General features: G+C 40.3%; 1 protein-coding gene across 1 annotated transcript; it reads right to left on the reverse strand.

Annotated features, from left to right (window-relative positions):
- Window positions 1-733: 733 nt before the first annotated feature.
- On the reverse strand, window positions 734-13,709 carry LOC115089846 (JNK1/MAPK8-associated membrane protein-like). The gene is given in 10 exon segments (XM_029598193.1): window positions 734-1,091; window positions 1,094-1,199; window positions 1,390-1,415; window positions 1,418-1,465; window positions 5,772-5,953; window positions 9,349-9,484; window positions 9,487-9,554; window positions 11,145-11,299; window positions 12,242-12,315; window positions 13,577-13,709. Coding segments are annotated over 10 exon segments (909 nt in total). The 5' UTR covers window positions 13,581-13,709; the 3' UTR covers window positions 734-981.
- Window positions 13,710-13,714: the final 5 nt, after the last annotated feature.

Consider the following 13,714-nt stretch of genomic DNA (forward strand, 5'->3'; position numbering starts at 1 on the left):
AAAGACAGGGTCACCAACCCCTCTGCTTGCCCTGCTCTACAGGGGAGATGGTCCTCCATGGCACCTAATATCCACAGGAGCAAACATCTCTTCTTTCTTTCTTTTCTTTTTTTTTTAATCTCCAGACTGCATGTTTTGCACCTCTACCATCTGCTAGAGACTGAAAAATAGAGGGACTGCAGGTCACACACTAGGTTATGCGCAGTGTCAGTAAAGTTTTCCTTCTCTGTCTCCATCTGCTAGTTGGGAAACAAAACCCATGCATTGAGACTGATCTGGTATATAAACAGGAACTATTTATTGGTATCTGACACCTTGCAAGTTTTCAGTTCTTTGGCTAACAGCACGTTTTACAATAAAACTCATTTGAGTTTGGGCTTCTTTGATTGTGCTTATATATCAAATACCCTCACTCCTTTGTTGGCCATTTTGATCTATTGTGACTGGTTTTCATTTTTGCTTCTTAGTTGTGACATTAGTTTGATATTTGTTTTTACCATAGTCGCAACAGAATGATACTGGAGCAAAACTGAAGGGTGTGGCTGAGAATCGGGAGACCCACATTCAAAGTCTCTATTCTCAGATTAACAGTTGCTGAGACCTTAGGCAGGTCTCCATTTCCTCTTGCCTCGGGTTTCCACTTAGATTATAAACTGTTTAGGTCAAGGATAAATTGCATGTGTGTGTAATTTGTGGAATGATGCCTTGATTTAGGCACCCATATAGATGTCTTAAATAAATTATTAAAATAAACTCAGCAGCAGCCCATAAGGAACTCACTCAACAGAATGGGCTTATCCAATTCACAATTTCCTTACTAGTTTGAAACAAATATCATTGATTTGCAGATTCCCATCTTACTAGTCCTAAAAAAAAATCTGTTTTAATAAGAAGAAAAAAAATGAAAGGTTTATATGGCAGCTTATAAAGTTATCCAGATCATTTTACTGGCTGAGCACGGAAACATTGACGACATTGTATTTAATGTCCATTTGCTCCTTCCGAAAGAATTCTTGAAGGTTCAGTAAACTTGGCAGTAAGCAAGTAAAATAGTGCAGGTGTAGGTACTAAGCTAGAAAGAGGTAAATCCGTTCCAGTTTTTCCACTCGGGAAATAGAGATAATCCCATAGGCATGAAGCAACCAGTGGCTGAAGAGAACAATGAGCCTTTTCTTCCTCACAAGAAGATCCTTGAATGACTTGTAAGAAAAACAATTAGCATTGTATAAATTGTAGAATTCAAAAAATCTATATATAGAATGATTTACAGTACAATAAAAGCAAACACTTTTACATCTGCATTACAAATGTAAAAAAGTAGTGCTTTGCAGTATCTGTGCACATGAGCAGAGGAAAATGTCATTAAAAATGAATTAAAGTTCTTCCTACCTCTATTTCAGAAGCAGACATGTAACAGCCAAAGTAACCAAAGATAACACCAGTATAATATACGGGAAGGCATAATCTAAAATAAAAACAAGTCAAGATCTAAATTGCATCCTTTGGTCTATGAAAGATTCTCCATGAAGTAATTAGACACATGGTGGGAGAAAACAGTGTATGTATCCTGGAGGCAATTCTGAAACTGGCCACAGAGGGTGAAGGTCTATGGGTAGACCTGCAAACTAATTTTTGAAAGGAAAACTCCATGTGGCGTTTCCCTTTGAAAAAGTGAGCTGGCAGGGACTACAAGTAAAAAAAAAAAAAAAAAAAGTGCCAGTGAATGGAGCCCCTGTTTCCTGCAGTGCAAGGTTGTGTGGGTGAGAACCTGTAGGGAGTTCAACATTACCTCCCTGCATGTCCTTTCCCTGTTCTGTGCCCACCCCTTTCAGGTGGCAGCTAAAAACAATGTGCTGACTTTTAGGCACATAGAGGGGTTGCAATTTTAAAATAGGCAATCTAGCCACGTTAACATGTCCTCATTTTATTTTTAATATGAGTGAGAAGACAGGGACTGTCCTCCTGTGAAGGATCCACAGAGTTCACACTTTTTTTTTTTTTTTTTTTTTTAAACAATAACTCAGAAATACTTGCTTGATCCAAACACGATAGACACACAGAAGGAAAAAATGCCCAGAAGGGACAAGCAGAAGTTAACAGGGAACCACAGGGTGAGCTGTTCCACCTACTGGAGACAGACAATACTGAAGGGCTACAGGGTAGGCTCTGTCCTGATATAGGATACCCTTTCAGTTTTGGTCTGTCTCCACCTGCTGGAAAGGAGGCTTAACCCATGGTCTGGACTGATCCGAGTACGTACAAGGAAATATTGCTTTTCTGTATTTGCTTCTTGTTGTAACACACTAAAACATACATTTTATTTTAGACGTTCTGTGCCATTTTAAGCCTACAGGACAAATGCAAGCTATTACTGAAGGCTTGCTACACAACCAGAGAAAACTAGAATGGGATAGCCCATAAGAACACATAGTCCATCCCATAAAGCGCTTGAATCCCAGACAGATGTTTATCTAATCCGCTCTTAAAATCCCCCAGTGATCAGATTCCACTTCCCTCAATAATTTATATCATTTCTTAACTCCCAAGACAATTAAAATGTTCTTCCTGTTCAAATCTGCTGCTATTTAGGCTTATTACTTATTCTTATCCTACAATATGGTGACTCCTAATGTCCACACTCAAGATGTACATATGTGCTCTGAGGGAGCTTCAACTTGTAAAATCTAACTGAGAACTACTGCCGCAATGATGATGCTACATGGAGGAGAAACAAAGAAAAATGGAGAAAAAAAATTATAGGTTTTGTGAATGAAGGTTCATATTGCTATAAACCTAGTAGAGGCAGATTCCACCTGAGCTGGGAGCCCAAAAGGAGCAGGAGAATATTACCAGAGCCAAAAAAAAAGTAAAAACATATATATGGAGAAAATACTACTTACCTGAATTTCATTTTCCTTAGTGTAGACAGATGGACGCAAGTCCAGTGGGTTATGCACCTCTGCCAGCAGATGGAGACAGAACAAACTGATGTCACAGTATATATACTCCTGCAGTGACCCTAGCCTGCCAGTATGCTCTTCAAAAGCAACTGTGGACAGACTAGAAAAAAAAAACTTGACTAACTTGACTAAAAACAGTCAACCAAAAGAAAACACTGAACTCAGACAATGAACGTATGTACCCCAATCTAGGGAGGGAATGAACACTTAACAGTAATCCCCAGAACACGTAGCCCCACAGGAGGACCATTAACACAATCAAGCCAAGGACGGGAAGCTGAGTCCATCTGTGTACACTAAGGAAAATGAAATTATCAGGTAAGCAGTAATTTCTCCTTTCCTAGCATGTAGACAGATGGACTCAGGACCAGTTTGATGTATCCAAGCTACTCCGGAATAGGCTGGGAGGCTGCCTGCGGTCCAATCAACACCACATGTGCAAAGGCTGCGTCCTGCTGGGTCTGCACAAGTATATAAGAAGGACCATGTAGCAGCTCGGCAAACTTCAACAGGAGACAACAATCTAACCTCCACCCATGACACTGCCTGAGCCCTAGTGGAATAAGCCCCAACATGAGTAAGTAACGGCTTATCAGCATCCACATACACAGTTGAGACTACCTCCTTAATCCAGCAAGCTATTGTAGCCCACAAAGCTGGTTCAACCCTCTTTCCTCCACCATGAAGGACAAACAGACGATCCATCTTTCAGAAAGGTTTAGAAACTTCCAGAACTGCACGACATGTCTCTTGACATCCAAGGGACACAACAGGTGATACTCTTCTGCATCTCTTATCCAAGAATGGCAAGGAAATGGACTGATTCAAGTGAAAATCTGAGACCACTTTAAGCAACAAAGGGGGAACACTACACAGCTGGAGTCACCTGAAGGAACAGCTCCTGGCAAGACAAGGCCTGCAGCTCGGAAATCCGATGCACAGAACATATCGCCACCACAAATACTGTTTTCAAGGTCAATAACCACAAGGAAAGGCTACGCAGCGGTCAAAACATAGAGCCTGCCAAGAAATCTAACACCAGGTTAAGATGTTTCACTCCCTTCAAGAAACAGGCCACATCAGGATGAGACGATAAAGATTCACCATTCACCTGGCCCCTGAAACAGCAAGAGCCTCAACCTCTACTTTCAAGGAATTAAGGGCCAACCCTTTATTTAACCCATCCTGCAAAAATTCCAAAATGAGCGGGATCTTAACTGAACAAGGAAGAACATCTCGATCCTCACACCAAGTCTCAAACACTCACCAAACCCACACATAGGCTAAGGAGGTGGAGAACTTTCAAGTTCTTAGCAAGGTGGCAAATCACCGCAGAAGAATATCCATGCTTCAACAAGTGAGCCCTCTCAAGGCCCATACTGTAAGACGAATCAAGTCATATCTTCATGAAGGACAGGCCCCTGAGCGGCAGAAGATGAAGGGGAGTCTCAACCAGGAGTCTTTGCAGATCTGCATACCATGGTCTTCTGGGCCAATCCAGTGCCACCAGGAGTACCATCCCCCTGACCTTCGGTCCTGCGAACTATCCTGCCCAACACAGGCCACAGGGGAAAGATAGACAGCAGCTTGTCTTCCAGCTAGACCTGCATGAGAGCATAGATACCCAAGAACCTCGGGTCTCTCCTGCGACTGAAGAATCGAGGAAACTTCGCATTACGAGAAGTCGCCAGCAGGTCTAGGAATAGAAAGCCCCAGCAATCCACTATCAGCTGAAATGCCCTCGTCTGACATTACCCATTCTCCTGGGTCCAGACTCTCCCTGCTGAGAAAATTTGCTCTTACTTTGTCTTTTCCTGCAAAATGAGAGGCCAAGATCACCTGGAGACTGCCCTTCCGTCCATTCCATAAGTTGGTCTATTTCCTGCAACACTTGTTGGCTCTTGATTCTTCCCTGCTGATTGATGTAAGCCATTGTCATTGCATTGTCCGACATTACTCTGACCGCTTGACCTTGCAGACTGTCGTTGAACTGCAAGCATGCCAACCGAAGCACCTGGGCTTCCAGGCGATTGATGCTCCAGAGGAAAAAACCTAATAACGGGGCCTAGCCCACCTGGGCTGCTCAACCCGGCAAGCTGCCCAATTCCCTTAACCCAAACAGGAGCGGGAACGAACGTTGGAACGGCATGCTGAGCACAGAGGAAGTCCTACACATCCCATCTCTGACTTTCCTTTTTTTTTTCTTTTATATCTTACCTGAGCTCAGCCCTTCCCAGCTGAGTACAGAGACAGTCTCCAGCTACAGGGGGAGAGGGCATCTGCCATCATCGCTGTGCTCTGCTTTCTGCACCCGTTGCCTTTAAGCTATCAATCAGCTAAGTCCACACCGGCTGAAAAACCAGCAATCAGACTGAGACACACATCTGAGGGACCACGGAAATCACTTCAGGAATTCTCACTGGGGGAGGGACCATTTGGTATCATTAAAGGAGAGCGGGATTTTTTCTTTTCTTTATAAAATTCTCCTTCTAAAATCTGAAGCAATCCCCAGTAGGGAGATGCACATTCACCATTTGCTGGAGATGGAGAATACTGGCAGGCTGATGTCACTGCAGGAGTAAATGGAGACAGAGCAAACGTTAGTTTGCTCTGTCTCCATCTGCTGGCAGATGTGCATAACCCACTGGTCCTGAGTCCATCTGTCTATATGCTAGGAAAAACTACATTTACAGGAGAAATAAAAGACAAAAAAGAAAATTACAATGTTTAGAGTGGATGAGGCTACCTTACTGCAGTAATAACACATTAACTGAAGTGGAAATTAACATTCATAGTAGTTTTCAGACTTACACAAGAGGCCGCCTCCAACTGCCTGAAGCAAAGTTAGAATAGGGAAAAAATAAAGTGCTGCATAGATGCTTTTAAATCGATCTGACTTTCCCAAGCCACAGGCAATCTTCTTCACCAGAAGTGGTCGAAGGAGCATCATTAATATCAAACAGAATGCATAATATATAAATACAATGGTGTATCTGTGGGAGAAAACATTAGCAAGAGTTAATGACATGTCTGACTGTGCCCTTCTAATCTTAGTCAAATTTGCTTTTGTTTCCCAGTTCAGTAGAAAGAGTTCATTTGCATTTTAGAAAAAAAGTGAAAGCATTTTTATTTGAACAAGCTTACAAGGTCTTGAACGAGTAGATGTGAATCGGTTATTTATACTTTCGGATAATAGAAGAACTAGGGGGGCACTCCATGAAGTTAGCAAATAGCACATTTAAGATTAATCGGAGAAAATTATTTTTCACTCAATTCACAATTAAGTACTGGAATGTGTTGCCAGAGGATGTAGTTAGTGCAGTTAGTGTAGCTGTGTTTAAAAAAGGTTTGGATAAATTCCTGGAGAAGTCCATTAACGGCTATTAATCAAGTTTACTTAGGGAATAGCCACTGCTATTAATTGCATCAGTAGCATGGGATCTTCTTGGTGTTTGGGTAATTGCCAGGTTCTTGTGGCCTGGTTTGACTTCTGTTGGAAACAGGATGCTGGGCTTGATGGACCCTTGGTCTGATCCAGCATGGCAATTTCTTATGTTATTTGTGGTTTAATCTGCTAAGTAATCTGTGCAGCCAAATGCTATTAGCACTGTAATGTAAATTGAGTTGGTATCAGGTTTTTCAGTTGACACAGCCTTATCAACACATTTCCAAAACAAATACTATGGTTCTTTTTTTCCCCATTGTTGCACTGCGTATAGGATCTGGCTTCTTGTGGTTTCCAACCAAACATTTTAGGAGCCAAATAAATTATTTTTCTTATAAATGTACTCTTTTTTGCATTTGGTTTTTATTCAGTTTATTTCACCTCATTTTTGTTTCTCTTTGCATATTTTTTTTTGAGTGGGGGGGGGTTTTAAGGTGTTTCTCCTAGCTTATTTTGCTTTTTTTTTCCTATCTCCTCTTCCTTCCCTTCATAAGCCTCTGAAAGGGGGGCTGCCCCAGACTGTAGGTCATATTTGGTGTGGCCCAGTACTGTCCTGGGCTGTTGCAATGAGTGCTAGATGCCCAGGACGTTTCCATCCCTGAGATTTTTATTTATTTATTTTATTTAAAGCTTTTCTATGCCGGCATTCATGATACAATCATATCATGCCGGTTTACAAATAACAGGGGGGTGCAATAACTTTGTTCTTTTTAACCAGTGCAGAGGAAGCAAAAGTTACAATATAACAAGGTTGTTGAAACTGGGGGAGGAAGACGACAAGAATAAATATAAATCTTTACAGAGGTAGATTATTTACATTGTGCAGTAAGGTCTCTCAATGGATAATAGACTCTGGAGTGCTTGATTGCTGTAGGATCTCTCCTTGGATATTAGTTTCGGGAAAAGCTTGTTTAAATAGCCAAGTCTTAAGCCTTTTTCTGAATGTTAATAGGTAAGGTTCAAGTCTGAGATCAGGTGGTAAGGTATTCCAAAGAGCGGGTCCCGCTGTAGAGAAGGTCCGGTCTCTGAGTGTAATATGGTGAGTAGATTTAATTGGGGGAACAGTCAGTGATCCTTTGTAGGCTTCTCTGATGGGTCTGGATGATGTGTGTAGTCTGAGGGGATTTGGAGGTTGAGGGGGGCTAGGGCGTGGATGGATTTATGGATGATGGTGAAGGACTTGTGTAGGATTCTGTAGTGTATTGGCAGCCAGTGTAGATTTATTAGAATGGGAGAGATGTGGTCTCTTCTTCTGGAATTTGTCAGGATTCTGGCTGCCGCATTCTGGAGCATCTGAAGTGGTTTAATGGAGGAGGACGGGAGGCCCAGTAAGATAGAGTTGCAATAATCTATCTTGGAGAATATTACGGATTGTAGGACTGTTCTGAAGTCCTGAAAGTGTAGGAGTGGTTTCATTCTTTTGATTACCTGCAGCTTGTAGAAGCAGTTCTTGGTTGTATTGTTGATAAATGTTTTTAGATTCAAGTGTTTGTCCATTACTACCCCTAGGTCTCTTGCTTGTGTAACAATAGTGTTTCATTGGAACAGTTTGTGGGGAGTTGCTGTTTTTGGGTGTGATGAGGAGGAGTTCCGTTTTGGCCGAGTTTAGAATCAGATTTAGGTTTGCGAGGAGTCTGTTGATCTCTTGGAGGCAGTATTCCCAGTGTTTAAGAGTTTTTGTGATACATTCTTTGATGGGTATCAGAATTTGAACGTCGTCAGCGTATAAGAAATGTTTTAGTTGTAGGTTAGATACCAGTTGGCATAGGGGAAGAAGGTATATGTTGAATAGTGTTGGGGATAGTGAGGAGCCTTGAGGGACTCCTTGTCAGGAATTGTAGTGGGGGGGATTCATTATTATTGATTTTAACTTTGTAACCTCTGTTACCAAGGAATGATTTCAAACAAATTTTGCAAGTACTACTACTTTAGTACAGAATTAGTATGAGATTTTTTTCTATCTTCCTTTTAAGGACATACTGCCTGTTTCAAAAAGATATTTTACCTTAAGTTGCTGATAATTTTGTATTTTGACAGCAAATGAACTCCATTCTTTAGGCTACTGCTAAATCCTAATTTCCTACGTTACTCTATGGTACAGAACATGAAAATTCAGGTCCAGTTGCAGTAAAATATGTACACTCAGACTTACTTAATCTGAGATGCTTTTATCAGTGAGGATCAAGGTAGGATGACATGCGATCATTAATTTCTCATGCACATGATCATGCCAGAAACAGCATTATTGGCACCGATTCACCTTTCCTGCAGGTTAATGCTATCCTTCTACTTAATTTGTTGGTGGCACCTTCCTGCTGGGAAGATGCAGCAGCACCTACACATTAATTACGGACATATCATTTGTACCAGAAGATGGTGAGTGAATGTTATACTCCCAATCTCATTTCCCCCCACTACAAGTAAAACCCAGATGCTTCCACAGATGCCCAGCTCCTCTTCCCCTTCCCTCCCCACTTTGTCCTCCACCTCTTTGCTTTGTCTCTCATTCTCCACCATCCATTTTCTCTCTGGCACTGCATCGCCACAGCAGGAGGGAGGCATGAAGCACTTCTGCTTCCTTCACCAACATATTGGTTATTAGCATTATTGCAGATAACCAGTAGGCCATGGGAAGAGGCAGGAGCGTTAGTACTGGAGAGAAGCGCTTCCTGCCTCCTGATCCACTCGTGCTGGAGCGGCAGTACAGGCATTAGTAAATCAGGGCCAGTACTGAGCTGTTACTCTAAAGTGTGTGCCCTAATTACAACTCAATAGCTAACTAAGGGCCAGATACATCAAGGTATTTTCCTATAGGCATAGAATGGGAGAAAAGCCTTCGTGAATCAGGCAGTAAAACGAGTTTGCAAAACTTAGTACATCAGCTACCCATGCCCCAGCCTAAATGACAGGTCAAACGTCTAGTGCATTCAGACCATTACTTACAGAGGATACACTGCTTCCTGGGTACAGTGTAGGGTGGTGACATAATCTGGACTTGGATTATAAAGCATTGTGTACCAATCTGAGAGCATCTCAACCCCGCAGGACTGGATGTGCAGTACACCCACTGGCTCACTACAAGTAAAGTAACGATTGCAGCAACACTGCATTCAAACAAGGCAGTGGCATGCTGGAACAATGCACTGGAACTGAAAGGAAAGAAAAATGTTAAGTCAGAAAATTCACTTTTTCTAATTTCAGTTAATATAATATAACATGCAGGCCAAACCAAACTACTGAGAAGATGACATTCAGTTATTGATCCCACTAGGTGCAAATCCAAATCATCCTCTAGAAATTTAACTCTGTGTCTTCCTGCTGTGCTTTGTGGATGCACAATTACATACTAAAACTGAATCCTAATAAAACCAAAGTTCTGTGCATTAGAAAGCACATGCTTTCTTTCCCTTGTCCTTTAAAGTTTGGATGGGGAACCCTTAGGCTGATTTTGGATTTAGAATTCCCTTTTGAATCTCATGTTTCTTTGTTAAAGAAAAATTGTTTTTTTTTCCACCTGTGGCAATTGTGTTGTATTTGTCCTTTTTTGATCACAATAATTTTGAGACCATTTTGCAAGCAGTTATCTCTGCCCATTAGACTACTGCAACAACCTATGTTTAGAATTGAAAAAAACAAAACAAAACAAAAAAAAATGTTGGGCAATTTGCAGTTAATCCAATATAGAGCAGTGCGGTTGCTGACTGGTTATGGATTTTACTATAGCATCATTGGAATGATCAGAGATCTATACTAGCTACCAATAGCTTCACAGATGCAGTTTAAGGCCTTGACCCTTGCCTACAAAGTGGGCCATGGGCTGGGCTCAGAATATTTGAAGAAGAGGCGGCTAGTGAGATATGTGCCTAACTGCACTCTGCAATCCCAAGGTGGAGGCTCTCTTTGTATCCAAAATGTGAAAATAGCTAGGCTTTCAAGAACTAGAGATCAATCCTTTTCAATGGCAGTTCCTTGCCTTTGGAATTCTCTTCCTGGATATTTGTGTATGTGCACTAGGTTGTTAGCTTTTAAAGGTTTGTTAAAAACTTAGCTGTTTTAGTGTTTTTAGTTTCAAGTTCATAATCAGATTATATCCAAGTGACATCCTGGTTGGCTGGGGTTAATTTTATATGTCTAAGGTTTGTTATTTAATTATATTGTGTTTTTTTAAGGTCATTTATTTAAGTGTTTTATTTGTACTCCATTCTGAGCTGGTTGTAAGGATGACTATAAAAGTGATCTAATAAATAAGATTTAATGAAAGGCAATAAACTGGCACCTTTTATATAAGGGCTGACAAACTTTTGTTTCTTTTAATTACATCTATAGAACTCTTAATTATATACCATCTGTACATCTTATCTCACTATTCATAATATTGATGCTTCTCATCTTTCAATTTCAAAAGCAGCATGTCAAACTAGTGAGCTTCCAATGATGGAGTAGCTCTCTTTGGCTGCTAACTCCATGAACATGAGGTTGCAGAAACACAACTACAGTAGTCAGAGGAGTTTCTACAATCCTACTAGGCATACTCCAGGAAGATAATTTCATGCATCCTGAAACATCACAATTTGTTTGAGGACATGCAGTGCAATATCCTGATCCTGCAAAACACGCCACAGCTTAAACACCAACACAGGACATACATTTCCCCCTAAACAAAAGTTACCATTTTTTGCTTTTATTATTTATCTGTATTTAGTTTGTGTATATGGAAGCCCCCAGGACATTGTACTAACCTTTTTTTCCCTGAATACCACTCAATGAAAAACCAATGTAAAATTAAGGGAAGCATTGCCATAAAACCAAGATATAGCCAGTCATACAACTCTGGAGATTCAGTGCATATTCGACAGATTTTAGCTGAGTTTGTTCTTTGTCCTCTGGGGCAAACCTAAAAGACAACAGCACGATGCTTTTATTACAATACCAGACAGATTTTCTTTCTAGATGTGACAAAGTTGACAACTAGAACAGAACCATGAATGAAATCAGGGCACCTATTGCAAGTATTCTGTGTTCCAGCATAACAATATTTGGGTATCTGGAAGACATTCAAACACATTGGCATTCTAAAATCTATTAAAAAGCACCAGGGAGCATGCAACAAATCAGAATGTTCAACTGTCTGACACTAACCCACTTCTATATTTCTGCTACAGTGTCAGCACATGCAATTATGCTACATTTGTACCATTCCACTGCAGGAGAACCTTTCCCATAGCACTTACAAAATAAAAAAAAAAATTAAAAACCATATTAATTATAAAACATATGCAATCTAAAATGTACTGGTGCTTTATAATAAGGTATAATAGGTATTGCTGCTGGTTTGTCTCATCATAATTGCTATCCTTGCTCTACTTATCTCAGTCAAACTTCCATGTGGCAACAGTGTTATGATGTCCCTAGATATCCAAGATCCTGTTACAGGTGTTGAAATGGCTTCTCTAGGTACCTAGATGCTACATGGAAACAGACAGTGAAGTACCTGGACTCTAGGTCTGGTTCCAGTTTTCAGCCACTCATGCTTTGTGGTTTCCCTAATCTTGAGCAACACTTTATACAAATATAAGAGAGTCTTAAACAGTCTAAATTATATAAATGCAGGTAGCTTTGTATCTATGTCAAATGTTTTCATAGCAACATGGGTCTCTACCTGAATACTGAGGATAGGATGTCTACAAGTTAGATTTACTAAGTCTTATGGCATCTATCATGTATAAACAGATTTGTATTTCAATACATAAATTATCAATTAACCCCAGAAATATTAGCTTCTTCATCTTAACTGAGCACATATAAATTAAAAAATTTTACAACATCAAGAGCTTACCCCACATTCTCCATAAATTTCTGTTGTTCCATTAAACGCCACAACTGGCTTTCCACAGTAATGTCCAATGCAAGCTGGATGCATATCGATAGCATGAAAGGGAAGAAAAAAAATACTATAATGTATCTCACATAACCAAGTTTTTCAAAACCTCTTATGAATCTTTCTTAAGTGAAGCCTAAGAGACAGTGGAAAATAATGTGGTTTAAATTTTTAAATAAACTATGTCTTACACAGAAAAAAAAAATACAGGGTGCATTTTGGGGGTAATACTGGCTGGTAGAGCTTGCTTTTGGCTGTTTTGATTTGTTTTCCATGTAGTTTACCCCCCACCCCCCAAAGAAAAAAATCATAAGCTATTTTGCATTGCAGGATAGCATACTATTATGGCATTTTTACAGAATGAAAAAACATTTTAGTACAGTGTGGTACATTCTAGTCACCCCATCTCAAAAAGATACAGCAAATGGCTGTCCTATGAGGTGAGGTAAAACAGGTTAGGGCTCTTCAGCCTGAATAAGAAATGACTGAGAGGAGATATGATAGAGATCAATTAAAATCTTTAGAGTGGAGCGGGTAAAAAGGGAATTATTTACTCTGTCAAATAGTATTAGAACTTGGGGACACTCCATGACATTAATAAGTTTTAAACAAATTGAAAAAAATATTTTCACTTAGTGGAATTTGTTGCCAGACAATGTGGTGAATGCTTTTAATTTAGCTGAGTTTCAAAAGGATTTGGACAAGCTCCTAGAGGAAAAGTCCATAAACTATTATTAGCCATGCAAATTTGGGAAAACCATTGTTTATCCCTGGTTATGAGTAAGAAGGGCTGAATCTATTCTTTGGAATCGTGCCGGGTGCTTGTGACCTGGATTGGACAGGACTGGGCTGGGCTTGATGGACTTGGTGTAACCCAATATGGCATTTCCTAGGTTTTAGTTGCTTGAATGCGCCCACAGGTCACATAAGCTCTTTTCTTGCGTAATATACTGCCAGAAAAAAAAAAATTTGACATCACCTGGTATTTCCATATTATCCCAAAAATACATGTAAACAAAAAGTGATATACAGCTAATGGGGATCGTGAGCTTGTGTATCCTGAAAAGCCTAAGAACAATACTGGCAAAGAACCGAAATATAGGTAAAGAACTACACTTAGATCTCTGTACTAACACCTAATAACAAAAGTATCAACACAATAGTTTCCCCTGTTATGCTACCAAATTATTATCACTTAAACAGAACTCCCGTTGGTACAAACGGCTAACTCTAAAACCAGCAGGTATCAAACTCACAAATTAGAAAAAAAATCACAACGCTGGAAACACTCACCCATCGCCCGGATCAAAGAAGAACCGCTTAGACCCTCGATGACCGAGAAAAAACCATAGCTACTTCCGGTCCCTCCGCAACAACTTCCGGGTCACGTCAGTTGTGGCGAGACCACTAGAAATAGCAGGATCTCATTGG

This window comes from Rhinatrema bivittatum, chromosome 4 (assembly GCF_901001135.1).
Source record: "Rhinatrema bivittatum chromosome 4, aRhiBiv1.1, whole genome shotgun sequence".
Classification (NCBI taxonomy): Eukaryota; Metazoa; Chordata; class Amphibia; order Gymnophiona; family Rhinatrematidae; genus Rhinatrema; species Rhinatrema bivittatum.